The sequence below is a fragment of the Spea bombifrons genome, chromosome 2, assembly GCF_027358695.1.
Source record: "Spea bombifrons isolate aSpeBom1 chromosome 2, aSpeBom1.2.pri, whole genome shotgun sequence".
NCBI classification, from domain to species: Eukaryota; Metazoa; Chordata; class Amphibia; order Anura; family Pelobatidae; genus Spea; species Spea bombifrons.
The window spans coordinates 118,758-146,694 of NC_071088.1; the positions used below are offsets into that span (position 1 = coordinate 118,758).

At 53.0% G+C, this 27,937-nt stretch overlaps 1 protein-coding gene across 2 annotated transcripts; it reads right to left on the reverse strand.

Moving 5' to 3' along the window:
* Window positions 1–151: 151 nt before the first annotated feature.
* RECQL4 (RecQ like helicase 4) lies at window positions 152–27,856 on the reverse strand. 2 transcript variants are annotated; one of them, XM_053454879.1, is made up of 25 exons: window positions 27,731–27,856; window positions 26,714–26,807; window positions 26,272–26,305; window positions 25,767–25,882; window positions 25,226–25,375; window positions 21,822–22,972; window positions 21,602–21,701; window positions 21,003–21,132; window positions 18,955–19,062; window positions 18,001–18,144; window positions 15,606–15,698; window positions 15,095–15,231; window positions 14,692–14,775; window positions 11,873–12,061; window positions 11,384–11,566; window positions 10,440–10,635; window positions 9,561–9,838; window positions 9,254–9,391; window positions 4,553–4,712; window positions 3,941–4,070; window positions 3,432–3,604; window positions 2,698–2,884; window positions 2,314–2,467; window positions 2,091–2,199; window positions 152–455 (listed from the first exon to the last, which is right to left on the reverse strand). In XM_053454879.1, exons 2-25 carry the CDS (start codon window positions 26,795–26,797, stop codon window positions 334–336), a joined length of 4,350 nt encoding a protein of 1,449 aa, XP_053310854.1. In that variant the 5' UTR covers window positions 26,798–26,807; window positions 27,731–27,856; the 3' UTR covers window positions 152–333. The 2 variants fall into 2 exon arrangements, with proteins under 2 accessions (XP_053310854.1, XP_053310853.1); XM_053454878.1 differs by having other exon boundaries at window positions 21,602–21,704.
* Between the last annotated feature and the right edge of the window lie 81 nt (window positions 27,857–27,937).

Genomic DNA, 27,937 nt, shown 5'->3' on the forward strand with positions numbered 1-27,937 from the left:
AAATGTATTTTGCATGGTATCCGAGATGCTGTCATCATCCCACGTAAGAAATGGGTAAGCCTCCCAGGGGCCACGGTGGAGCCGGCAGAGCATTATCAGCCCCATGCAGATGAAGCTCACTATTTTTTTTGTGAAGAACAATAACAGCTGCAAGATTTCTCAAGTTTATTTCACGTAACAAAAATAAAATATCTTTTTTTTCACATTTATGTTACAGGCTTTAGGCAGAGACCACTTTCCACCATATGTGGCTTCAGATATTCACTTCATGTTCCCCGCTTCTCTCTGCCTCCACTTCCCGGTGGGCACACAGTCTCTGACCTCACCATGACATCATCTGAGACGAATAATCTCTTCCTTGGAGAGACGGATTAGTTCATTAAAATCCAAATGAATGTATTTCCTCCAGAACCTCCGATCCCTTCCATAGATCTGGGCCGGGTAGCAGGGGCTGCCTGTGTGCGACAAACAACAACGAGACAAGAGCACAGAGCCTGTTACACCGGCACAGCGCCACAACGTCACAACCCCACATCCCACCGACACAGCTTCACAACTCCACGTCACAAACCTGTACCACACCGATACAGCATCACATCTCCACACCACACCGTCACAGCCCCGCACCACACCAACACAACCCCGCACCACACCGACACAGCGTCACAACCCCGCACCCCACCGACACAGCGTCACAACTCCACGTCACAAACCTGTACCACACCGATACAGCATCACAGCCCCGCACCACACCGTCACAGCCCCGCACCACACCGACACAGCGTCACAACCCCGCACCCCACCGACACAGCGTCACAACTCCACATCACAAACCTGTACCACACCGATACAGCATCACATCTCCACACCACACCGTCACAGCCCCGCGCCACACCAACACAACCCCGCACCACACCGACACAGCGTCACAACCCCGCACCCCACCGACACAGCGTCACAACTCCACGTCACAAACCTGTACCACACCGATACAGCATCACAGCCCCGCACCACACCGACACAGCGTCACAACCCCGCACCCCACCGACACAGCGTCACAACTCCACATCACAAACCTGTACCACACCGATACAGCATCACAGCCCCGCACCACACCGTCACAGCCCCGCACCACACCGTCACAGCGTCACAACCCCGCACCCCACCGACACAGCTTCACAACTCCATGTCACAAACCTGTACCACACCGATACAGCATCACATCTCCGCACCACACCGTCACAGCGTCACAACCCCGCACCCCACCGACACAGCTTCACAACTCCACGTCACAAACCTGTACCACACCGATACAGCATCACAAGCCCGCACCCCACCGGCACAGCGTCACAACCCCGCACCCCACCGGCACAGCGTCACAACCCCGCACCCCACCGGCACAGCGTCAGAACCCCGCACCCCACCGGCACAGCGTCACAACCCCGCACCCCACCGACACAGCGCCACAACCCCGCACCCCACCGACACAGCGCCACAACCCCGCACCCCACCGACACAGCGCCACAACCCCGCACCCCACCGACACAGCGCCACAACCCCGCACCCCACCGACACAGCGCCACAACCCCGCACCCCACCGACACAGCGCCACAACCCCGCACCCCACCGACACAGCGCCACAACCCCGCACCCCACCGACACAACCCCGCACCCCACCGACACAACCCCGCACCCCACCGACACAACCCCGCACCCCACCGACACAGCGTCACAACCCCGCACCCCACCGACACAGCGTCACAACCCCGCACCCCACCAACACAGCGTCACAACCCCACACCTCACCAACACAGCGTCACAACCCCGCACCCCACCGACACAGCGTCACAACTCCACATCACAAACCTGCACCACACCGATACAGCATCACATCTCCGCACCACACTGTTACAGCCCCGCACCACACCATCACAGCCCTGCACCACACCGTGACAGCGTCACAACCCCGCACCACACGGTGTCACAGGTCACAACCCTGCACCACACCAAGACAGCATCATGTCACAACCCTGCACCACACAAATTCATTGCGGCTCATACCGCAGCCACGTAGTCATACAGCCACACACCTATCCCGTGGAAGATCCGCGCAATCGCTCGGCCAGAAAACCGTTCATCTTGGTGAATGGAGAGAAAATGACGGATATCAGAACGGATCTGGTCCTCCCAGTCCAGAACCTGCAACGACCAGACAGAGGGGGGGGGCAGGATGGAGAGAACGGGGGAGAAGAAGGGGTTACATATACATAAAGAAACAGATGCAGACTATATGACCAGAAGTATGAGTTTTACCTTTAGACGGGTCAGATCCTCTTCCGAGGAGTCCACGCCGTGTACCACTAGTGGGTCTCTTTTCTCAAAGTACTCCAGAAGCAGAGCTTTCAGCTGCCCACTGCGCTCGGTGTTCACCTGCTCTGCGCACGCACTGCTGCTCCTGTAGGCCACGCTATAAGACAGCAAGATGAGACACCGATTGAAATTCTCATCCAAGGAGTGACGTCAAGGTCCGGTCGTAAAGCCACGGAGGAAAGAGACACGTCCCACGTCTGCCAGTTATGTACTATTTATACCCTGATGGAGACGCCTTCCGTTTGCATTAAATGCTGGAGATCTGCGGCGGGGCTCCGGGGCCACGTTGTGGTATTTGTTTTGTATGCAGATTTCGGGCGCACTCACCTGTGGAAGGCGTGGTAGCAGGACGTGAGCTGCAGCAGAGCCGTCCTCTCTCTGGAAGTGACTTTTTGGTGCAGAAAATCACAGATTTCTTCCAGTTCTCGGTCCGCGAGATCACCAAAAGAACGAAAATGAAACGACAGCTTACTGAACTCCACCAGCACTCCACTTTTACCAGTGCCACTAAAAACTGGGACACGGAAAAACATCTGTTATGAAACTTCCCACTGCGAACACTACTGCACACACTGCCACGCCGACATCCCACCGGCAGAAACACGCACCGCCACGCCGACATCCATCCGGCAAAAACACGCACACTGCCACGCCGACATCCCACCGCGAGGAGCAGCACACACTGCCATGCCGACATCCCACGAGGAGCAGCACACACTGCCACGCCGACATCCAACCGGCAAAAAACACACGCACTGCGACGCCGACATCCAACCGCCAAAAACACACGCACTGCCATGCCGTCATCCCACCGGCAGAAACACGCACACCGCCACGCCGACATCCCACCGGCAGAAACACGCACTGTCACGCAGACATCCCACCGCGAGGAGCAGCACACACTGCCACGCATTGGAGATAAGGAAGCAAGCTGTTTTAGCATTACAGTCCCACTGATCCCAGGACACGTGGACATCTGCACCTCTAAACCCCAAATGCAAGCATTCACATCTACATTCTATAAGCCCACATTTCCACCTCCGCCACATTCAGGCCTTCACCTCCCGGTTTCTTTTGCGTCCACTGCAGGTCACGAAGCGCTCGCTTTACCGGAATAATCTCCCAGCCCATGGTATCTGCAAGTTCCACCACGTTAAACTCCACGGAACTCACATGAGTGTGATCCACACCAGACAGGCGTTCCCTGGCAAGGGCCACAGCCACAGGAGGACAGCTATGGGGACGGAAAAAGTTACACGTTCAACAGGTAGCCAGTACACCAAAGAAGGCACCGGGCCAGGCCGCCGGGGCAGGAAGAACAGGCCGGCGCGGGGAGGGGGGTGCAGGCGGAATAGGCCGGCACGGGGGTGCAGGCGGAATAGGCCGGCGGGGGGGGGGGTTTTGCAGGCGGAATAGGCCGGCACGGGGGGGGGCAGGCGGAATAGGCCGGCACGGGGGGGGGGGGCGCAGGCGGAATAGGTCGCAGCCATACAAACCCCGACAGGATATAATATTCCAGCTCATCAAACAGAAAATGTAGCAATTTGGTTAAAAATAAGTGATTAGCCACCTCTTAGCCACGGCTTGCAGTTGCCTGGGGCCACCGTAGCAGGTGACACGGCAGACGGACAGGGTGGGATGAAGCAGCTCCAGCCAGTGGTTCGCATGCAGCTCCAGGTAGCACAGCAGAGTTTCAAGACCTTAAAGAGCAAAGGAAAGGCCACGTTATCCCTGCATCCTCGCTTTACGGCACCTTATGTCCGTTTAATGGCTCGTGGCCCTCTCTGCCTCCGACGTGGCCCGTTACAGGCAGGGAGAGTCATGAGCAGGTTAGCGGGTGACATTGGGCTCTTGCAGCTTTCACTGGCAGCTTCTTTTCATCAGAAAAGACATGGAAGAGAAAAACAGCGTGGGAGAGGCATCCATCGCTACCCTCAGGCCACGTATTTAACCCTTTGAGTGCTGGAGGCTGGGGCACACTCAGAGGGGCTCTCGAGCGCCCTGGGGGTCAGAGGCGGTGCATTGCAGCCATCGCCAGGGGGTCCCACGCTAACCGTGGCACAATGCCAGCGCGTGACGGCTCTCCCCTGAATAACATTCCCCGGGGAGCCAAAGCTAGAGCTTTCTCCTCCGATGGATGTCGTGGATCTCGTGGATACCAGGCCCCAGTGGCTCTGCTTACCCTCCTCCCGGACATCCAGCGCCTGCACGGACTCCTCTATGGGAAAAGCCCTTTCATGCATGTGGCACACACGCACCGTCTGTTCCTTGGCACACGGTCCGGCCGGCTCCTCGCACGCTTCCATTATATCCATCATCTCACTATCGTCCACCTCACATGCCTATAAGACGAATGGGCAGAATAAAAAGTGATGCCACAGAAGAGTCCACGACTCGCTGAGCCAGTGTATGAAAGCCACGCCAGCACACGGATACAACACGCCTCACAACTCATGATAAGAATGGTTAATAAAGGGAGGCTAGTTTCTCCCAACCCGGACGATTTCCTATTCCTTGCATTAAAAAAGTTTTTCTTATTTACCCCAGTCGTGGTTTTTGCCCCATAATAAAATTATGTGTGATCTGAGCCCGGATCTACGAAACGCCTCGACTCCTTATCAGAGCGTCTGTAGAACACAATAGAGGCAGCCGCTGAAAGTCAGCCGAGGAGCGGATCTTATCCGCAGTTATTTGTTCATTCTGAAGCCCGTGCGTTAAAAATAAACACTAACCACCAAACCCTAATCACAACCCCCTAACCTCAATCCTAATCCTATCCGCAAACCCCCTAACCCCTAAACCAAACCCCCTAACCTCAATCCTAACCCAAACCCCTATCCTAAACCCTTAAACCAAACCCCCTAACCTCAATCCTAACCCAAACCCCTAAACCCTAGCCTAAACCCTTAAACCAAACCCCCTAACCTCAATCCTAACCCAAACCCCTAGCCTAAACCCTTAAACCAAACCCCCTAACCTCAATCCTAACCCAAACCCCTATCCTAAACCCCCTAAACCCAAACCCTCTAACCTCAACCCTAACCCAAACTCCTAACCCCTAAACCAAACCCCCTATCTCAAATCCCTAAACTAAACCCAAACCCCCTAACCTCAATCCTAATCCTATCCCCAACCCCCTAACCCAAACCCTATCCCAAATCCTAATCCTATCCCAGATCCTATCCCAAACCCCAACCTCAATCCTAACCCAAACCCCAACCCCCTAACCTCAATCCTAACCCCTAAACCAAACCCCCTAACCTCAATCCTAACCCAAACCCCTATCCTAAACCCCCTAACCCAAACCCTCTAACCTCAATCCTAACCCAAACCCCAACCCCCTAACCTCAATCCTAATCCTATCCGCAAACCCCCTAACCCAAACCCCCTAACCTCAATCCTAACCCAAACCCCCTAACCCTTAAACCAAACCCCCTAACCTCAATCCTAACCCAAACCCCTATCCTAAACCCCCTAACCCAAACCCTCTAACCTCAACCCTAACCCAAACTCCTAACCCCTAAACCAAACCCCCTATCCCAAATCCCTAAACTAAACCCAAACCCCCTAACCTCAATCCTAATCCTATCCCCAACCCCCTAACCCAAACCCTATCCCAAATCCTAATCCTATCCCAGATCCTATCCCAAACCCCAACCTCAATCCTAACCCAAACCCCAACCCCCTAACCTCAATCCTAACCCCTAAACCAAACCCCCTAACCTCAATCCTAACCCAAACCCCTATCCTAAACCCCCTAACCCAAACCCTCTAACCTCAATCCTAACCCAAACCCCAACCCCCTAACCTCAATCCTAATCCTATCCGCAAACCCCCTAACCCAAACCCCCTAACCTCAATCCTAACCCAAACCCCCTAACCCTTAAACCAAACCCCCTAACCTCAATCCTAACCCAAACCCCTATCCTAAACCCCCTAACCCAAACCCTCTAACCTCAACCCTAACCCAAACTCCTAACCCCTAAACCAAACCCCCTATCCCAAATCCCTAAACTAAACCCAAACCCCCTAACCTCAATCCTAATCCTATCCCCAACCCCCTAACCCAAACCCTATCCCAAATCCTAATCCTATCCCAAACCCCAACCCCCAAACCTCAATCCTATCCCAAACCCCAACCCCCTAACCTCAATCCTAACCCCTAAACCAAACCCCCTAACCTTAATCCTAACCCAAACCCCTATCCTAAATCCCCTAACCCAAACCCTCTAACCTCAATCCTAACCCAAACCCCAACCCCCTAACCTCAATCCTAATCCTATCCCCAACCCCTATCCTAAACCCCCTAACCTCAATCCTAATCCTATCCCCAACCCCTATCCTAAACCCCATAACCTCAATCCTAACCCAAACCCCTATCCTAAACCCCCTAACCCAAACCCTCTAACCTCAATCCTAACCCAAACCCCTAAACCAAACCCCCTATCCCAAATCCCTAAACTAAACCCAAACCCTCTAACCTCAATCCTAACCCAAACCCCAACCCCCTAACCTCAATCCTAATCCTATCCGCAAACCCCCTAACCCCTAAACCAAACCCCCTAACCTCAATCCTAACCCAAACCCCTAGCCTAAACCCTTAAACCAAACCCCCTAACCTCAATCCTAACCCAAACCCCTAGCCTAAACCCTTAAACCAAACCCCCTAACCTCAATCCTAACCCAAACCCCTAACCCCTAGCCTAAACCCTTAAACCAAACCCCCTAACCTCAATCCTAACCCAAACCCCTAACCCCTAGCCTAAACCCTTAAACCAAACCCCCTAACCTCAATCCTAACCCAAACCCCTATCCTAAACCCCCTAACCCAAACCCTCTAACCTCAATCCTAACCCAAACTCCTAACCCCTAAACCAAACCCCCTATCCCAAATCCCTAAACTAAACCCAAACCCCCTAACCTCAATCCTAATCCTATCCCCAACCCCCTAACCCAAACCCTATCCCAAATCCTAATCCTATCCCAGATCCTATCCCAAACCCCAACCTCAATCCTAACCCAAACCCCAACCCCCTAACCTCAATCCTAACCCCTAAACCAAACCCCCTAACCTCAATCCTAACCCAAACCTCTATCCTAAATCCCCTAACCCAAACCCTCTAACCTCAATCCTAACCCAAACCCCAACCCCCTAACCTCAATCCTAATCCTATCCCCAACCCCTATCCTAAACCCCATAACCTCAATCCTAACCCAAACCCCTATCCTAAACCCCCTAACCTCAATCCTAACCCAAACCCCTAAACCAAACCCCCTATCCCAAATCCCTAAACTAAACCCAAACCCCCTAACCTCAATCCTAATCCTGTCCCCAACCCCCTAACCCAAACCCCTATCCTAAACACCCTAACCCAAACCCTAACCTCAATCCTAATCCTGTCCCCAACCCCCTAACCCAAACCCCTATCCTAAACACCCTAACCCAAACCCTAATCCTATCCCAAACCCCAACCCCCTAACCTCAATCCTAACCCAACCCCCTAACCTCAATCCTAACCCAAACCCTAATCCTATCCCAGATCCTATCCCAAACCCCAACCCCCTAACCTCAATCCTAACCCAACCCCCTAACCTCAATCCTAATCCTATCCCCAACCCTCTAACCCAAACCCCTATCCTAAACACCCTAACCCCTAACCCTAATCCTATCCCAGATCCTAATCCTAACCCAAACCCCCTAACCCCAATCCTAACCCAAACCCCAATTCTAATCCTATCCCAAACCCCAACCCCCTAACCTCAATCCTAACCTCAATCCTAATCCTATCCCCAACCCTCTAACCCAAACCCCTATCCTAAACACCCTAACCCAAACCCCCTAACCTCAATCCTAATCCTGTCCCCAACCCCCTAACCCAAAACCCCTATCCTAAACACCCTAACCCAAACCCTAACCCCCTAACCTCAATCCTAATCCTGTCCCCAACCCCCTAACCCAAAACCCCTAACCTCAATCCTAACCCAACCCCCTAACCTCAATCCTAATCCTGTCCCCAACCCCCTAACCCAAAAACCCTATCCTAAACACCCTAACCCAAACCCTAATCCTATCCCAAACCCCAACCCCCTAACCTCAATCCTAACCCAACCCCCTAACCTCAATCCTAACCCAAACCCTAATCCTATCCCAGATCCTATCCCAAACCCCAACCCCCTAACCTCAATCCTAACCCAACCCCCTAACCTCAATCCTAATCCTATCCCCAACCCTCTAACCCAAACCCCTATCCTAAACACCCTAACCCCTAACCCTAATCCTATCCCAGATCCTAATCCTAACCCAAACCCCCTAACCCCAATCCTAACCCAAACCCCAACCTCAATTCTAATCCTATCCCAAACCCCTAAACCAAACCCCTATCCTAAACACCCTAATCCTATCCCAAATCCCTAACCTCAATCCTAATCCTATCCCCAACCCCCTAACCCAAACCCCTATCCTAAACACCCTAACCCAAACCCTAACCCCCTAACCTCAATCCTAATCCTAAACCCCCATCCTAAACCCCCTAACTCAAACCCCTATCCTAAACCGTCTGGTAAATCTAATTTTGAAGCTGACCGTTTTCATGTTCATTGTCGCTGCCCCCCCCCTTCTATCAGCGCTGCGGGATCTGCGTAAATATAATGTGCATGTAATATAATTTTATTATTTTATCATCCACGCAGCGCTCGCGCCCATGTGCCGGTATCTCTGGTGGGTATCCCGTGCCGGGGGTGGGGGTGGGTATCCCGTGCCGGAATCTCTGGTGGGTATCCCGTGCCGGTATCTCTGGTGGGTATCCCGTGCCGGGGGTGGGGGTGGGGTGGGTATCCCGTGCCGGTATCTCTGGTGGGTATCCCGCGCGATCCGGTTACTCACCCTCTTCAGTGCCTCCTGCTTTCTGTGTATATCCCGGCACTTACACTTCGGAAAGACCCTCTGGACGAGTCTTTTGAGCGTGAAGTAATCCATGGAGTCGGCGTAGACGTGTCTGCGGAGCTCGTCCAGGTCCTGCGCCTGCAAGAAACATCCGGAAAGGTGGAGGGCAGAACCTAAAGCCCAGAAAACCGTTCCCCACATCAACAAAGGGCAAAAGAGACCCTGAAGGTGAGCGAGGAGCGTCCCCGGCGGCACGGAGCCCGGAGCAGCGATGCCCGGAGCCCGGAGCCCGACGCGGCCCTCTTACCTCCGGGTCCAGGAAGAGGTGGCACTGAGCGTCCTTCCCGTCTCGTCCCGAGCGGCCGATTTCCTGCACGTAGCTTTCAAAGTTCTTGGGCATGTTGTAGTGGATGACGCCTCTGACGTCGGACTTGTCCAGTCCCATCCCGAACGCCACGGTGGCCACCACCAGACGCAGCTGGCCACTCATGAAGTTATTCTGCACCCTCCGGCGCTCGGCAGCAGACATGCCCGCGTGGTACGCGTCGGCCACCCACTTCAGGGGCTTTCGCAGCTTCTTCCGGGCTGCAGGGAAGCAGAGAGCAGTTACTCCTCATTCGCACCAAAACGGCTCCGCTACGGCACCCGTTATCCCCCCCCCACGGACGCACTGTACTTCTCCCCGCGGGCGCACTGTACTTCTCCCCGCGGGCGCACTATACTCCTCCCCGCAGGCGCATTATACTTCTCCCCACGGGGCGCATTGTACTTCTCCCCACGGGGCACATTGTACTTCTCCCCACGGGGCACATTGTACTTCTCCCCACGGGCGCACTGTACACCTCCCCTCCCCGCGGGGCGCATTGTACTTCTCCCCACGGGGCGCATTATACTTCTCCCCTCCCCGCGGGGCGCATTGTACTTCTCCCCGCGGGGCGCATTGTACTCCTCCCCCCCTGCGGGGCGCATTGTACTCCTCCCCCCCTGCGGGCGCATTGTACTCCTCCCCCCCTGCGGGCGCATTGTACTTCTGCCCCCCCCCCGCGGGCGCATTGTGCTTCTCCCCCCCCCCCCCCTGCGGGCGCATTGTACTTCTCCCCGCGCGGCCCCCAAGACGCGCCATAAGACAGACCAGCCCCCATGCCCTCGTGGCCTTTCCCTCCATGTGCATCAGCCGGGCTCGTACCTTGAGCTTTCTTTCTGCGCGCCGCGGGGTCCTCTTCCTCCCCAGCCGCCTCGCTCTGACTCTTGTTCACGGTTACCCCCTGGAGACACGTTCTCAGCAGGGCAGAAATGCGCGTGGTCTCCTCTCTGCGGGTGCAGTAAACGATGACGGAATCCAAACACCCGAATCGCTCTCCTTTTAACAGCGTGACGAGTGCCTGGGGGTAGAAGAAAGCCAGATAATCGCTAAACGGGCCCAAGAAGGGCCACAAAAACAACAACAACAACGCAAGAGAAAAAATTATTGGAAGAGAGAGGGGGGCAGTGTGTGGGAGGGGTTATAGGAGACTGATCAGTGATGAGTGACAGAGGGGTAAATACATGGGGCAGTGTGTAGGAGGGGTTATAAGAGACTGATCAGTGATGAGTGACAGAGGGGTAAATACATGGGGCAGTGTGTGGGAGGGGTTATAGGAGACTGATCAGTGATGAGTGACAGGGGGGTAAATAAATGGGGCAGTGTGTAGGAGGGGTTATAGGAGACTGATCAGTGATGAGTGACAGAGGGGTAAATACATGGGGCAGTGTGTGGGAGGGGTTATAGGAGACTGATCAGTGATGAGTGACAGAGGGGTAAATACATGGGGCAGTGTGTAGGAGGGGTTATAGGAGACTGATCAGTGATGAGTGACAGAGGGGTAAATACATGGGGCAGTGTGTAGGAGGGGTTATAGTAGACTGATCAGTGGGGTAAATAGACGGCCGCATTGTGTAGGGGGGGTGCAGGTGTGCATCGTAGGTATGGGCCCCTGTGGAGCGATATTCAGAAAGCGAGGAGCGCGGCCGCTCCAACCCGCTGCGATCACCGAGCGGCCGCTCCAGGATTTTGGCCAATAACACGACGGGAAACACGCGTGTAAAAGGCATGAGCGAGGCGGCTTTCAGGGTTAAAGAGTTAAGCATCACCTGGTCTTTGTCTCGGTCCATCGATGCAGAAAGGTGCAGATTAGGGGGTACACCAGCCAGTCTCACAGGAATCCCCCCGTCCTCTGTCACCCCTAGGTGGTGGGCCACATCTTGGGCTGTAGCCATGGTTGCGGTGGCGGTGAGGCCCAGAAGGCATCGCACACCAAGACGCTCACGAAGGACCTAGGTCAGGGGGGACGAGAGACAGAAGAGTCCCAAGTCAGACAATTAGGGGGCTCGTGTCCGGTCTGAGGTAAAGCTGGCGTCCCTCACAAGGCTCCAAGGGCCCGAAAAACCACCCAAGGGACAAGTCCTGCCGCGTCATCAAGCAACGCCTGGCAGGTTTCACTATCCAGTCCAGTGCACACCCACCAAAAGAGAAACACAGAAAGGATCCAGTCTAAATGCTTTGTTATCCCACAACTTCTGAGGGCCGTGCGTGGAATTGCTAGTAATAAACATGAAATGGCGTCGGCAAGCGATACAAACCTTGCAGAGGCGCAGGTAACACGGGCGAAAGTTGTGAGACCACTCCGACACACAATGAGCTTCGTCTATACAGGCAAACGCCACTGGGGGCAGCTGGTCAGCCGGGGGCAAACAGCTGGAGCCAGAATATCCCCCTCCAACCAAAGCCTCGGGGGAGAGCAGAAGGACATGCACCTTACCCTCCTTTACCTGCAACGGGACATCTTTTTAGTAAATTACTGCAGGCGAGCGTGCCAAAAACAAGGGGCCACAAACCACAGCGGGAAGAGGGCCACAGGAGGGAGGGTGAGGAGTGACAAGGAGTGAGATACAGCAGGGAGAGGAGCCACAGGAGGGAGGGCGAGGAGCGACGGAGTATGAAGAGGGACGAGGAGTGAGATACAGCAGGGAGAGGAACCACAGGAGGGAGGGTGAGGAGTGACGGAGTATGAAGAGGGACGAGGAGTGAGATGCAGCAGGGAGAGGAACCACAGGAGGGAGGGTGAGGAGTGACGGAGTATGAAGACGGACGAGGAGTGAGATACAGCAGGGAGAGGAGCCACAGGAGGGAGGGTGAGGTGTGACGGAGTATGAAGAGGGACGAGGAGCGAGATACAGCAGGGAGAGGAGCCACAGGAGGGAGGGTGAGGAGCGACGGAGTATGAAGAGGGACGAGGAGTGAGATACAGCCGGGAGAGGAGCCACAGGAGGGAGGGTGAGGAGTGACTGAGTATGAAGAGGGACGAGGAGCGAGATACAGCAGGGAGAGGAACCACAGGAGGGAGGGTGAGGAGCGACGGATTATGAAGAGGGACGAGGAGCGAGATACAGCAGGGAGAGGAGCCACAGGAGGGAGGGTAAGGAGTGACGGAGTATGAAGAGGGACGAGGAGCGAGATACAGCAGGGAGAGGAGCCACGGGAGGGAAGGTGAGGAGTGACGGAGTATGAAGACGGACAAGAAGTGAGATACAGCAGGGAGAGGAACCACAGGAGGGAGGGTGAGGAGTGACGGAGTATGAAGAGGGACGAGGAGTGAGATACAGCAGGGAGAGGAACCACAGGAGGGAGGGTGAGGAGTGACGGAGTATGAAGACGGACAAGGAGTGAGATACAGCAGGGAGAGGAGCCACAGGAGGGAGGGTGAGGAGCGACGGAGTATGAAGAGAGACGAGGAGTGAGATACAGCAGGGAGAGGAACCACAGGAGGGACGGTGAGGAGTGACGGAGTATGAAGACTGACAAGGAGTGAGATACAGCAGGGAGAGGAACCACAGGAGGGAGGGTGAGGAATGACGGAGTATGAAGAGGGACGAGGAGTGAGATACAGCAGGGAGAGGAACCACAGGAGGGCAGGTGAGGAGTGACGGAGTATGAAGACTGACAAGGAGTGAGATACAGCAGGGAGAGGAACCACAGGAGGGCAGGTGAGGAGTGACGGAGTATGAAGACGGACAAGGAGTGAGATACAGCAGGGAGAGGAACCACAGGAGGGCAGGAGGGAGGGTGAGGAGTGACGGAGTATGAAGAGGGATGAGGAGCGAGATACAGCAGGGAGAGGAACCACAGGAGGGAGGGTGAGGAGCGACGGAGTATGAAGAGGGACGAGGAGCGAGATACAGCAGGGAGAGGAGCCACAGGAGGGAGGGTGAGGAGTGACGTAGTATGAAGACGGACAAGGAGTGAGATACAGCAGGGAGAGGAACCACAGGAGGGAGGGTGAGGCGCGACGGAGTATGAAGAGGGACGAGGAGCGAGATACAGCAGGGGGAGGAGCCACAGGAGGGAGGGAGTATGAAGACGGACAAGGAGTGAGATACAGCAGGGAGAGGAACCACAGGAGGGAGGGTGAGGAGTGACGGAGAATGAAGAGGGACGAGGAGTGAGATACAGCAGGGAGAGGAACCACAGGAGGGAGGGTGAGGAGTGACGGAGTATGAAGACGGACAAGGAGTGAGATACAGCAGGGAGAGGAGCCACAGGAGGGAGGGTGAGGAGCGACGGAGTATGAAGAGAGACGAGGAGTGAGATACAGCAGGGAGAGGAACCACAGGAGGGACGGTGAGGAGTGACGGAGTATGAAGACTGACAAGGAGTGAGATACAGCAGGGAGAGGAACCACAGGAGGGAGGGTGAGGAATGACGGAGTATGAAGAGGGACGAGGAGTGAGATACAGCAGGGAGAGGAACCACAGGAGGGCAGGTGAGGAGTGACGGAGTATGAAGACTGACAAGGAGTGAGATACAGCAGGGAGAGGAACCACAGGAGGGCAGGTGAGGAGTGACGGAGTATGAAGACGGACAAGGAGTGAGATACAGCAGGGAGAGGAACCACAGGAGGGCAGGAGGGAGGGTGAGGAGTGACGGAGTATGAAGAGGGATGAGGAGCGAGATACAGCAGGGAGAGGAACCACAGGAGGGAGGGTGAGGAGCGACGGAGTATGAAGAGGGACGAGGAGCGAGATACAGCAGGGAGAGGAGCCACAGGAGGGAGGGTGAGGAGTGACGTAGTATGAAGACGGACAAGGAGTGAGATACAGCAGGGAGAGGAACCACAGGAGGGAGGGTGAGGAGCGACGGAGTATGAAGAGGGACGAGGAGCGAGATACAGCAGGGGGAGGAGCCACAGGAGGGAGGGAGTATGAAGACGGACAAGGAGTGAGATACAGCAGGGAGAGGAACCACAGGAGGGAGGGTGAGGAGTGACGGAGTATGAAGACGGACAAGGAGTGAGATACAGCAGGGAGAGGAACCACAGGAGCGAGGGTGAGGAGTGACGGAGTATGAAGAGGGACGAGGAGTGAGATACAGCAGGGAGAGGAACCACACACGTGGAGACCACCTTCGCCATCGCTGCTTCGCGCTGAATCTTGGTCATGTTTGAATGGATGCACACGGCCTTCAGCTTCGAAGGAAGACCAGACACCTGGAGGAGACACGGCTTGTGAGGCATTAAGTAATGTCAGTTAACCCTTTAACTCGTCGCCTGATCTTTGGTGAAATACCCCCTATGCTGTCATGCACAGAACAGGGCAAAACTACAGCCGAGGCGCCGGACTAACATCATAACGTTCTGTACCGTTGTATACTGATGGTTTTAAACGGACGGGCAGACTAGACGGCAGATTCTACGAATCCCTGTCTGGACGGCACACGATAGAAACGGTTCCGCGACCGACACGTATGAAGGGAACCTGATTATTAGCACAAAACCTTAAACAGCAATTACAACGGAGACATGTTACCTGATCATCCATGAGCGAAACGAGCGGAGAGATCACCAGGGTGATGCAAGGAGACCTCTTGGCATAAATATACGCTGGCAGCTGGTAACACAGAGACTTCCCCATCCCTGTAGACAGAATGACCAGCGAAGAAAGTCCTGCAAGAGGAGGGGGCGGATGAGAGGCCGACCAGAGGAGAGAAGGAGGGGTGAGAGGCCGGCCAGAGGAGAGAGGGAGGGGTGAGAGGCCGGCCAGAGGAGAGAGGGAGGGGTGAGAGGCCGGCCAGTGGAGAGAGGGAGGGGTGAGAGGCCGGCCAGTGGAGAGAGGGAGGGGTGAGGGGCCGGCCAGTGGAGAGAGGGAGGGGTGAGGGGCCGGCCAGAGGAGAGAGGGAGGGGTGAGAGGCCGGCCAGTGGAGAGAGGGAGGGGTGAGAGGCCGGCCAGTGGAGAGAGGGAGGGGTGAGAGGCCGGCCAGTGGAGAGAGGGAGGGGTGAGAGGCCAGCCAGTGGAGAGATCCAAGTTCATGGATGCACACCTGACAGAATCCTCATAACAGCCTCTTCCTGTCCAGGACGGAAGCTTTGATATCCTAACTCAGAAAGTGCCTCATACACCTCCGCGGGTGCCTCTGTGAGAAAACAGAGAAACACAAGTCATACATACTCCGTCCAGCTGTATCACACACTGTATACATACTGTGCGCCGGCTGTATCACACACACACACACACACACCAGGCTGTATAACATGCGCTATACACGTTGTGCGCTGGCTGTATAACACGCGCGCTTTATACACATTGTGCGCTGGCTGTATCACACGCGATATATACACATTGTGCGCTGGCTGTATCACACGCGATATATACACATTGTGCGCCGGCTGTATCACACGCGCTATATACACATTGTGCGCCGGCTGTATCACACGCGCTATATACATGTTGTGCGGTGGCTGTATAACACATGCTTTATACACGTTGTGCGCCGGCTGTATCACACGCGCTATATACATGTTGTGCGGTGGCTGTATAACACATGCTTTATACACGTTGTGCGCCGGCTGTATCACACACACTATATACACGCAGAGCCGGCCTTAGGTGTTCTGGCGCCCTGTGCGGACTACTCCTCTGGCGCCCCCCCATCCCAAAAAAAGAAAGGAATAAAAACTTGTAACAAAACCCCAATCACTATATACCACGCCAAACATTGATGTGGTGTAGGCCTACCACTTCATTGTCTGGCTTAGTAGGAGGGATGCACCTAAACGAATTCTGGACTGAAACCGAAAGTGCATTTACCTGGCCATATATATATATATATATATATATATATATATATATATATATATATATATATATATATATTTTTATACATATATATATATACAGCTCCTTTTCCTTCTCTTCGCTCCTCTTCTTCAGTTCTTCTGTCTTCTTCCGGTTTAGAGGGCACGGACAGCAGTGGGCGCGGCTTCAGTGTTGTGCGCCGGGATCTGACAGCAAACCCCGGCGCACAGCAGCTGTTGCCGCGCAGATCACAAGTGATTTTAAGCCGGGTTTAAAGACCTCCGATACCACTCCCTTGCGAGCCTGCTCCTCCAGCGGCGGACATTACTGTCCGTCTCTGGAGGGGTGCCGGGTGCCCCCCTGATGAGCGGCACCTGCTAGGTACGCTGCTGGCGGCAGCGGTACGCTACGGTGGCGTCGGACCCCGCGGCGGCGCCCCCTGGAGTGTGGCGCCCTGTGCGGTCGCACAGGTCGCACACCCCAAAGGCCGGCCCTGTATACACGTTGTGCGCCGGCTGTATCACACACACTATATACACGTTGTGCGCCGGCTGTATCATGTGCTATATACACGTTGTGCGCCGGCTGTATCACACGCGCTATATACACGTTGTGCTCTGGCTGTATCACACATACTGCGCTAACTGTATCGCACTCGCTATATACACGTTGTGTGCCGGCTGTATCACACACGCTATATACACGTTGTGTGCCGGCTGCATCACACACGCTATATACACACATTGTGTGCTGGCTGTATCCCACACGCTATATACACGTTGTGCGCAGGCTGTATCACACACACTATATACACGTTGTGCGCCGGCTGTATCACACGCGCTATATACACGTTGTGCGCAGGCTGTATCACACACACTATATACACGTTGTGTGCCGGCTGCATCACACACGCTATATACACACATTGTGTGCTGGCTGTATCCCACACGCTATATACACGTTGTGCGCAGGCTGTATCACACACGCTATATACACGTTGTGTGCCGGCTGCATCACACACGCTATATACACATTGTGTGCTGGCTGTATCCCACACGCTATATACACGTTGTGCGTCGGCTGTACCACACACACTATATACACGTTGTGCTCTGGCTGTATCACACATAATGCGCTAGCTGTATCACACTCGCTATATACACGTTGTGTGCCGGCTGTATCACAAGCGCTATATACACGTTGTGCGCCGGCTGTATCACGCACACTATATACACGTTGTGTGCCGGCTGTATCACACGCGCTATATACACGTTGTGTGCCGGCTGTATCACACTCGCTATATACACGTTGTGTGCCGGCTGTATCACACGCGCTATATACACGTTGTGTGCCGGCTGTATCACACGCGCTATATACACGTTGTGTGCCGGCTGTATCACACGCGCTATATACACGTTGTGTGCCGGCTGTATCACGCGCTATATACACGTTGTGCTCTGGCTGTATCACACATAATGCACTAGCTGTATCACACACGCTTTATACACGTTGTATGCCGGCTGTATCCCACACGCTACATACACGTTGTGTGCCGGCTGTATCCCACACGCTATATACATGTTGTGTGCCGGCTGCATCACACACGCTATACACATGTTGTGCGCCGGCTGTGTACATACCCTGTATTCGGCCCCCTGGTTCCAGTTCATACAGAGGCTGCATTGGTGGAGGAGGTTTGGGGGGCTCATACTGCGGTCTCACCACATCCAGAGGGGCAACGGCCCCCGGGCTGCAGTCGCTCAGATCCCGTGTAGGAGCCGATACTAAACCGAAAAGCAGAACACAAAGATTCGCGCTTGCTTCCACGAACAGAAAATAAAGAAAACATGAGGAACATTTTCAGCAGCGTCTTGCGTTCACACAGCGTACCGAAGATTGTTTGCATTGAGCCAGACCACAATATCCCATCAGCTCCCATCATTCAGCTCTTTGCTGTCGGTGTAATCGATGCTGGACACACATTTTGTGCAAATTATTGTCTTGCAGGGGTTAATATTTTGTATTTTCACCCTGTTGTCCCCGTTTCTATGTGTATTAAAGGTAGAATAGACATTCTTCAGTTACTTCCCTAATCCCTTCACCTCTGTTGTGTATCGGCCATCGTGTCGAGGTCTGCGTAATCCCTGCCATTGTGTTAATCATGTTAACCCTTTCATGTTTCCCGTCAGTTCCCCTCCCCCGGTAAAATGGTTATAAAAACGTCCCTATAAAGTGTGTTCTCCAGATCCTGACTGCTGCGTCGTGAAAAACGTGAAAAAGCACCTGCGGCAGCGACAGCCGGGGACGTCCCGCTAGACCCCCTGATTTCCATTAGTCTGTACCCCAATAAGGGCATTCGTGTACATGCCAGACCGCATGTGCATGTGTGTATATATGTATATCCACACACCTGTGTACTGGTCAGGGTGTATGCTTCGGTGCACATATACTTATTGTTTTATATAGCGTCATCATATTCCAAAGCGCTGTACAATGGGTACACAGCAGTGCATGACATAAAAATTTGAAGCAAGAGGCGAGGGGAGCCTCGCTCATACAAGCTTAAGTGTATTTCAGAGTTTACTCGCACTCACCCGCATCAGGCCGGTACTGAGTGTTTGTCTTCCTGGCCACCTCCTCCAACGTAGGTAACTCCACTTCATCTTCTTCGGGATCCGACTCCTTCAGCGGCTGCACCGGAACTGCACAAGTAAACACAACCGAGACGCACAGTGTACGGCGTTTCTGTATAATCACCTAATTGCCACAAGGCCGGGGCAGACCGTGCGGCACGAGGGCGGCAGCCCACCCGCCCCAGACACAGTGTCCTGATCCCAGCATGAGAGCGGCCACACATCCACTCCAGACCCAGTGCCATATGGACTGAGAGGGAGCGGGAACTCATCCCCCTGGACATATTGCTCTGGGGAGCAAGAGAGAAAATTTGCCAACGTGTATTTAGGGGAACAACCGTGTGGCTGTAGACGGTGTTCTAGGGGCTCCTCTGCTGACACCCCGTTGCTATAGGTCATTTTATAGCCCTTCTGTTGGTTGAATTAATGGTCGAATTCTCCTCAGAAAAAGTTATTTCCTTTAATAGATTATGCGCATAATCGAGACAAGGCACACAACACAGAAAAGTCGAAGCGTTGTCTAATTACGTATTTGGATTACATGGTTTATATAACTTCTTATACTTCTTATCTGCTTCTAATAGCATGCATCATTCTGATTGGTTACTTTTTAAGCAGGTTACGCCTCTTAGTAGATATGTTGGCGGGAACTCGTGATACATCATAGACTAGACATTTTCTGCTGTCTTTGTCAGCAATAATATTTATGGTAACATAAGCATTTTTCTAACACCTTCTTTACAGCAGTTTATCCCCCCAACCAAGAGAAGACCTGGTTAATGGGGATAACAACAAATACAATTATGAATTTTGTTATGGGAGGCTTTTTATGTGGTACAAATACACTTCGTGACCAAGGCTGTTGTAACATTTCTGCTCTGATTGTAATTTTCTTCTCTTTCATTTACTGAACTCATAAATTATATATTGGGGTTTTTTTTCCCAGGACAAGAAGGGCTTTCTTTATATACCATTATTTTGATCATATAATCTAACTTACTATAAAAAGATATGGTGAAAAAACCCTTTTATAAAGACATTTATTTGAAAAATGTTTATGTACAGCGATACCACCCATGCATACGTTTGTCAGGTTGTTTGGGGCCAAAAAGGGAACATTTGTTTCTGAAGTTGGACATCTGGTTACTCTGCGCCCATGTCCTATTTGGGAGATCTTTGAAGCTGGCCAATTCAATTTAGCCATCAATCCATTTTTGAAAAGTAGACATCCTATGGGTATTTCATTTGATAGAATTTAAACTCTTTCTGAGCCAGGATTTTTTCAGATACAGGGATAATTTTGGATGGTTCCTCTGACGGTGACATCACTGGAGAATTTATTTATTTGTTTTCGCCATTTCTTTATGTTCTATATATTTTACTAATCCGATGTTGATTAGTAGGCTGGGCTTGCATAGTTAAAAGGGACAAACCCTGTAAGTTATTTTTTAGTGGGCACTGACATCTTACGAGAGGCAATATGTCTCGCTATGGCACTTATGGTCGCTCTCACAGCGCGTTCCGGGGTGGGTTTTTGGTGTCGCTGAATGCCTTGATCGTCTCCCAAGTTCTTTTAAAGGAGACTGCCGCCATATTGTATACTGTGCATGTTGTCGCACCAGGGAGCGATCACACGGGGCCCCTGAATGCCTCGATATTGAGGCATTACAGCAACACTGTCTGGGCAAAGAAATAAATCTATGATCACTTTCTAAGCTCATTTATTACTAGCACATCATTGCTCATTAAGGGGTCAAAGTATACCATAGCAGCAGGGACAGTTTGGTCAATGGGAGTGCATGGGGGGCTGCGACCAATAAAAGTGTCTATTCCTTCGCAGTCATACTATGGGGACTGGCACAAGCAGCCCGGTTTAACCTTACGGTATGAGGGCGTCAGATGCCGTTTCCTGGAACACCCTCACTACACCGACCCTTCTTACTCGGTTTAGTAAAATGCGTGTGATTATTACGTATAAACCCAGGAAAGATCTGGGAAGTCTGCGGTACCTGCGCCAGGACATTGTGACGCCCAGTGCCCTGTTCTCCCGCATCGGAAACAAGTGTCCTCGCCGCGGTTAAAATGCTTTCCTCCTCCTCCGAACTGCTCTCCTTTCTTCTGCCACTTCTGCTTCCACATCTGTAAGTTAACATACGACAGCATTAAGTACAGACTAAATCCGTCATCGAGGGGTTCATTCAACCGTATAGCCGACTGACAAGCTGGAGACATGCAAAGTCTGCCACGAAAGGAGGCCTGATGGAGAACCATGTGTGGTTTGCTGTGTCTATTGCATGTAAACGACCCCCTTGTACGGTTTAAATACATTGGCGTTGCCGGATGACGGAGTGAACTGCCAACACTCCCTTCTCTTCTTCACTCCACACCAAGCGTTTTGAGTGACTGGTGGTGGCGTATATTGTGTTCCTCAGCTCTTTTGAGCGGAGGTGCCCAGCCGGGGTACAAGGGGGTTCTGTCAAAACAAGAATGAAGAATGAGGTGTGTATAGACTGCTGGGCGGGAATTGGGGGCTACTGCTGTGTATGCCGGTATGAGAGGTTGCTGGACGAATAGCTTCTATATTTCGGTAACCTCTGGGCCCCGCTACCTGTTTCCTCAGTCTCGTCCCATTCAGCACATAGCCTTTAACATAGGTTTTCTTCTTTAGATTGATTCGGACAAAGTTCTCCGTCTTCCTTTGAGGAGCTCTGCTGCGAGAGAGAACGAGAAGCAGTGTACAGGTTAGAAGAGGTTAGCACCATACGTGTTGCAATAGACAAATGAACGTGCGGCGCAGTATTGGGGTCTCTGCCGGATCCCGGCATTACCTGGCGTTCCTCTCGGAGCGCGCCACCATCCTGGGCGCAGCCTCTTCATCCACATCTCCCAGGAGGTTTTCAGTGGCCCTGGCCATTAGATTCTGTTTGAGTGGTCTCTCCAGCGGGGTCTCTTGGTTCTGCTCCGTTCCACCGGCTTCTGGCGTTTCACTTGTGCATTCTGACTTTAACTTATTTTTGGGCTTTGTCTTGCGTCTCTTCTTACAGTTTTCTGGGCTTAAGCCCTGGGGGGGATCAGCCGGGGTCTTTCGCTTTCTGTTAACCCTACGGCTCGTTTCCGTCCCATCGGTCTCATTGCAGGTGACCTTACATGCCCCTGAGGATAAGTTGTCCATCGCCTGCGCTTTCTGTCTGTTACCTCGGCCTCGTCCCGAGAGCGTCTCCTCCGCCTCCTGACTTTTACCGTCAGCTCGTTGGATGCGGCCACTGCAGGCTGTTCGTCCACCATGCCGATTTCTGCTCAAGGACACAGCCGTTTCATCTACTGTCCTGTCCGTCGCTTCGAAGTCTCGGTTTACCCTCTCATCAGCGGCTGAATCTTTGTAGGGCAGCAGGCTACCGGCTTGGGAGTGCGGTCTGCCCTCGGTTTCCCTACAGCTCGTTAGCTCCGCTGCAGCCGTGTCTTTCTGGTCCAGGCATGGAGAGGGAGAAGGCTCCTCTGTACAAGGAGGCAGTTCTTTCGGCTCCATAAGCGAGTCACTCTGCTCTCTTTGGGCATTCGAGGAAGGCGAGTCTGCGCCGAGAGATCCGCACTCCCACCCCTGCGCATGAAACTTCTTGGTGACATTGCTGGCTGTGCCTCCTGTTATCCGACATCGACCTCCTTCGGCTAAACTACCCCCTTCCTTTAGCAGTTCACACCTTTCCAGCCAGTCTGGGTTCAGAGAGGTCATACGCTGTCCAACCATAGTCTGCAGCTGGTGGAGTTTCTTGCTGCGCTGAGGAGTTAAACTGGTTTTGATCGGAGGCATCCTCTGCGGAAGCAGAAGGTCGCTTCCATCGCACTCGCTCGCTGGATCAGCGGATTTGACAGCAGGCGCCGGAGACCCCGAATCTCCTACATTTAGCGTAGCGCTCTGCCGACGGTCCGGAGCAGGTGACGCACATCGGGTAACGGCCTTTCTCAGAGACGTGGGGCGCTCCTAGGAGGGAATTTAAAGTGCATGTGAGTAAGGGGACAGAAAGGGGCACCTGTTTTCAATCTGCGTCTTTACGGAGACGCAGAGAGGGACACTAAACTCCCCCCCCGGTCTAAAGAACGGGGGGGGGGCGATGCGCCTGGCTCTGCTGGTAAGAATGGAATCTCTTTACAGCCCAAAAACGGCTCCAGCTGTCTAGGAACGTGTGGTTGTTCCTTAGCTGCAGGCATGGGGGCTGGTTGTTTACTACTATCCCTCGCTTTACACTCCTCACCCTCTTTTTCCACCCCGTGTAACATTGTCGACCTTCAGCTCATCAGAAATCATGGCTTTCCGGTCCCTTTCTGCTGCAGTCGGTGCCTTTAAAGTACATCGCCTTGTGCTTTATTCACAGCTCATATCTAATATTATATTTTATCTGTTAAGCGCATGTACCGGTTACAGTATAATAATCAGGAGGTACGCCAAGTGCAGACATTTCATGTAAAGACGGGGGTACAATAGGTACGAATACATTAGGAAAGGAGACCCCTGTCCAGTAGAGTTAATAACGGGACCGATCCTGATGCACAGACTGAATGTACTGCCTTTCCGCCACGGGGTCCGCGCAAACCCCTATCCAATTTACCCAAAGAAAAGCCGATAGCTTCAGAGGACAGAGGGAAAGAGAGGAATCCAGACAGAAAGAGGGAGAGGGGAGCGGGCGTCAGCCTTAATAGCTACTACTTATAATTAACTCATCTCACACGGCCCCCTTATCAATAACACGGCCCCCTTATCAATAACACTGCCCAGTCACCTGCTTATTAATACTGCCCCCTCCCGCCTCATCAATACCCCCTGTTTATTAACACTGGCCAGTCACCTGCTTATTAATACTGCCCCCTCCCGCCTCATGAATACCCCCTGTTTATTAACACTGGCCAGTCACCTGCTTAATAATACTGCCCCCTCCCGCCTCATGAATACCCCCTGTTTATTAACACTGCCCAGTCACCTGCTTATTAATACTGCCCCTCCTGCCTCATCAATACCCACTGTTTATTAACATAATCAACTTATTATTAATGCCCCTTCTCTACAATTACTACTAGCTGTTATTAATACTGCCCCCTCCCCATTTAATAACATATCCTGCTTATTAACACTGCCCCCTCCCGACTCATCAATACCCCCGGTTTATTAATACTGCCCCATTTAATACAATCAACTGTATTGATTTAATTAATGCCCCTTCCCTGCGATCACTACTAGTTGTTATGATGAAGTTTACCTACTTATACCGCCACGCCAATCACACTTATTGACCTCTTAAGCAGCATAAGCTTTCCATCCCCCTTGCAGACGACACTCGGCTTTCCATCCCCCTTGCAGACGACACTCGGCTTTCTATCCCCCTTGCAGGCGACACTCGGCTTTCCATTCCCCTTGCAGACGACACTCGGCTTTCTATCCCCCTTGCAGACGACACTCGGCTTTCCATCCCCCTTGCAGGCGACACTTGGCTTTCCATCCCCCTTGCAGGCGACACTCGGCTTTCCATCCCCCTTGCAGGCGACACTCGGCTTTCCATCCCCCTTGCAGGCGACACACGGCTTTCTATCCCCCTTGCAGGCGACACTCGGCTTTCTATCCCCCTTGCAGGCGACACTCGGCTTTCTATCCCCCTTGCAGGCAACACTCGGCTTTCCATCCCCCTTGCAGGCGACACTCGGCTTTCTATCCCCCTTGCAGGCGACACTCGGCTTTCTATCCCCCTTGCAGGCGACACTCGGCTTTCTATCCCCCTTGCAGGCGACACTCGGCTTTCTATCCCCCTTGCAGGCGACACTCGGCTTTCCATCCCCCTTGCAGGCGACACACGGCTTTCTATCCCCCTTGCAGGCGACACTCGGCTTTCTATCCCCCTTGCAGGCGACACTCGGCTTTCTATCCCCCTTGCAGGCGACACTCGGCTTTCCATCCCCCTTGCAGGCGACACTCGGCTTTCTATCCCCCTTGCAGGCGACACTCGGCTTTCTATCCCCCTTGCAGGCGACACTCGGCTTTCTATCCCCCTTGCAGGCGACACTCGGCTTTCTATCCCCCTTGCAGGCGACACTCGGCTTTCCATCCCCCTTGCAGGCGACACTCGGCTTTCTATCCCCCTTGCAGGCGACACTCGGCTTTCTATCCCCCTTGCAGACGATACTGTTTCCGAGACATAATTACCCGAAGGAAACGCTTGTGATCATTTTACCGCTTCCTGACTCTCACCTTCACAGCTGATCCGAAATTGGCTTTTAGTTTCATCCCAAAGTATTGTGCCGAGGCCTTCAGAGACTCTCGCTCCTTCGAGGACATCTTGGGCGCGTTCGCAGGGGTCTCGTTAGCGCGATTCAGATGCTCGCCCCAAGAGCTGGAAACCTGAAAGACACCGGAAACAGGCCAAGGTATTCTGAGCCCCCCGAACTACATCAGCATCTCCTACTACTACAGCAGCATTAATACCCTCCGCTGTCACAGATAATCCCCCACAGCCACTGGGAGGAAACCCCACAGGAAAGGGGGGACCCCAGGGCCACTGGGAGACAGGACAGAAACTCCACAGAGAGAGCCGGGGGGTCCTGTAGCCAAGGGAAGAGAGGAGGGGAACCTTGCCAAAAAAAGCCAGAACCCAGAGGCAGTACTGTCACCAGAATGATATAATATATATATATATATATACTATCCGTACCGTTAGCACTTGCCAATGCGGCGCTGTCACTGGCGGTAGTATTACTCGCAGCATTTTGTACCGGTTGTCGCATCGCCTCACCTGGTGCCCCTTGTCACTTTTGGGGCTCTTGGCCGGAACGTCAGACGTGTCCCCGGTCGGTCCATTGTTCTCGCTCGGCAGGTCCCGTTTCAAAGCTCGGTACTCCTTATATAGGGCTAGCGGGGAGAGGGTTTGGCAGGAGGGCAGTTAATACTCAGTAATATCACTCGATCTGTCGTAGGGACAGGAGACCCACAGCCACAAACGGTATAGAGTATCAGTCACAGAGCCCCGGCCCTTCCTTTAGTTCCAGAATATTCCGAGAGGGAAGAACACAGACGCCGACGCCGGCCACTCGTCAGGGTTTTATACCCGCGTAGCAGCAGGCGGCATGGCTGCACACTGGCAGCCCGTGGCTGCACACTACAGCCCCGGAGCGGGTAAGTATGGGGCATCTCCCCGCTACGTCCGATGCCAGCCCAAGAAAATATCAAAACGGTCTCTATTTATACATTTTACTAAATAATCGGTAATAAAAATGGCTGTAAGAGTCTTTATCACTCACCCCGGGTCTCTTCTGGCGCGTTCTCCACATCTACCTACCGACAGGAAGAGGGCAAAGAGTGAGCGCCGACACGTGTAACCGGCAGCATCACGCGGCGCTGGGGGCGAGCAGCCCCTCATGGTGTCTTCTAAATACAAACACGCTGGGCTTTATCAAGCTTTTTAGACCTTTTTTTGGCTGCTTATGTGGCATTTCTAAGAATAGTCTATTATATTTACCCCGATTAATGGAAATGCTGTTTCTATACACATTATTGAGGCTTTAAGGGCTGAAGAACCCTGCGAGGCCCTCATACCCAGCAAACATTCTGACCTCCTAGAAAAGAGCGACAGTCCCTCAAACACTAAGCCAAAACAAACGCCCCAAAACGAAGCCTTATCTTCCTGCCCCATTAGTCTTATTTACCACCCACCCTCGTGCTGCAGTTCCCTTCTTCACTTACCCTGTTCGGCTTCCTTTCATGCTGTTTTAAAAACTCGTTCTCCCACTTCTTAAGGAGACATTTCACCGCGTCGTAGCGCTCCATGACCGGGTCTCTACAGACAAGGATGAGGGTCAGATATTATTAACGGTTGATAATCCGCCAGATACCGGCGGGGACAGATATTATTAACGGTTGATAATCCGCCAGATACCGGCAGGGTCAGATTTTATTAACGGGTGATAATCCGCCAGATACCGGTAGGGTCAGATATTACTAAAGGGTGATAATCCGCCAGATACCAGCGGGGTCAGATATTATTAACGGGTGATAATCCACCAGATACCGGCGGGGTCAGATATTACTAAAGGGTGATAATCCGCCAGATACCGGCGGGGTCAGATATTAAAGGGTGATAATCCGCCAGATACCGGTGGGGTCAGATATTATTAAAGGGTGATAATCCGCCAGATACCGGCGGGGTCAGATATTAAAGGGTGATAATCCGCCAGATACCGGTGGGGTCAGATATTACTAAAGGGTGATAATCCGCCAGATACCAGCGGGGTCAGATATTATTAACGGGTGATAATCCACCAGATACCGGCGGGGTCAGATATTACTAAAGGGTGATAATCCGCCAGATACCGGCGGGGTCAGATATTAAAGGGTGATAATCCGCCAGATACCGGTGGGGTCAGATATTACTAAAGGGTGATAATCCGCCAGATACCGGCGGGGTCAGATATTATTAACGGGTGATAATCCACCAGATACCGGCGGGGTCAGATATTACTAAAGAGTGATAATCCACCAGATACCGGCGGGGTCAGATATTACTAAAGGGTGATAAATCCACCAGATACCGGCGGGGTCAGATATTACTAAAGGGTGATAATCCACCAGATACCGGCGGGGGTCTGATATTAACGGGTGATGTTAGCGATTAGTATTATTACTATTATTATGATTATACATCCCCCCTCCAGTCCTGGAAAGCCCCAGCTGTTCCCGTCCTAAACTATACCCCGCACTGACCGCAGGCTCCGCCGCGCCTCCCGCCGTTCCCCGGCTCTCGCTCCGTTTTTTTGTATTATTAATAGAATTTCACGTTTCCGTCCTGATACAGATTCCAGCTGTCAAAACAACCGCGGGAAACGAAGCAGCCAATCACGAGCCGGGGCTTGGCGGCCAATCATAGCAGTCAATGGACAAAGAGACCAATCATAGCAAGCGGTAACAAGT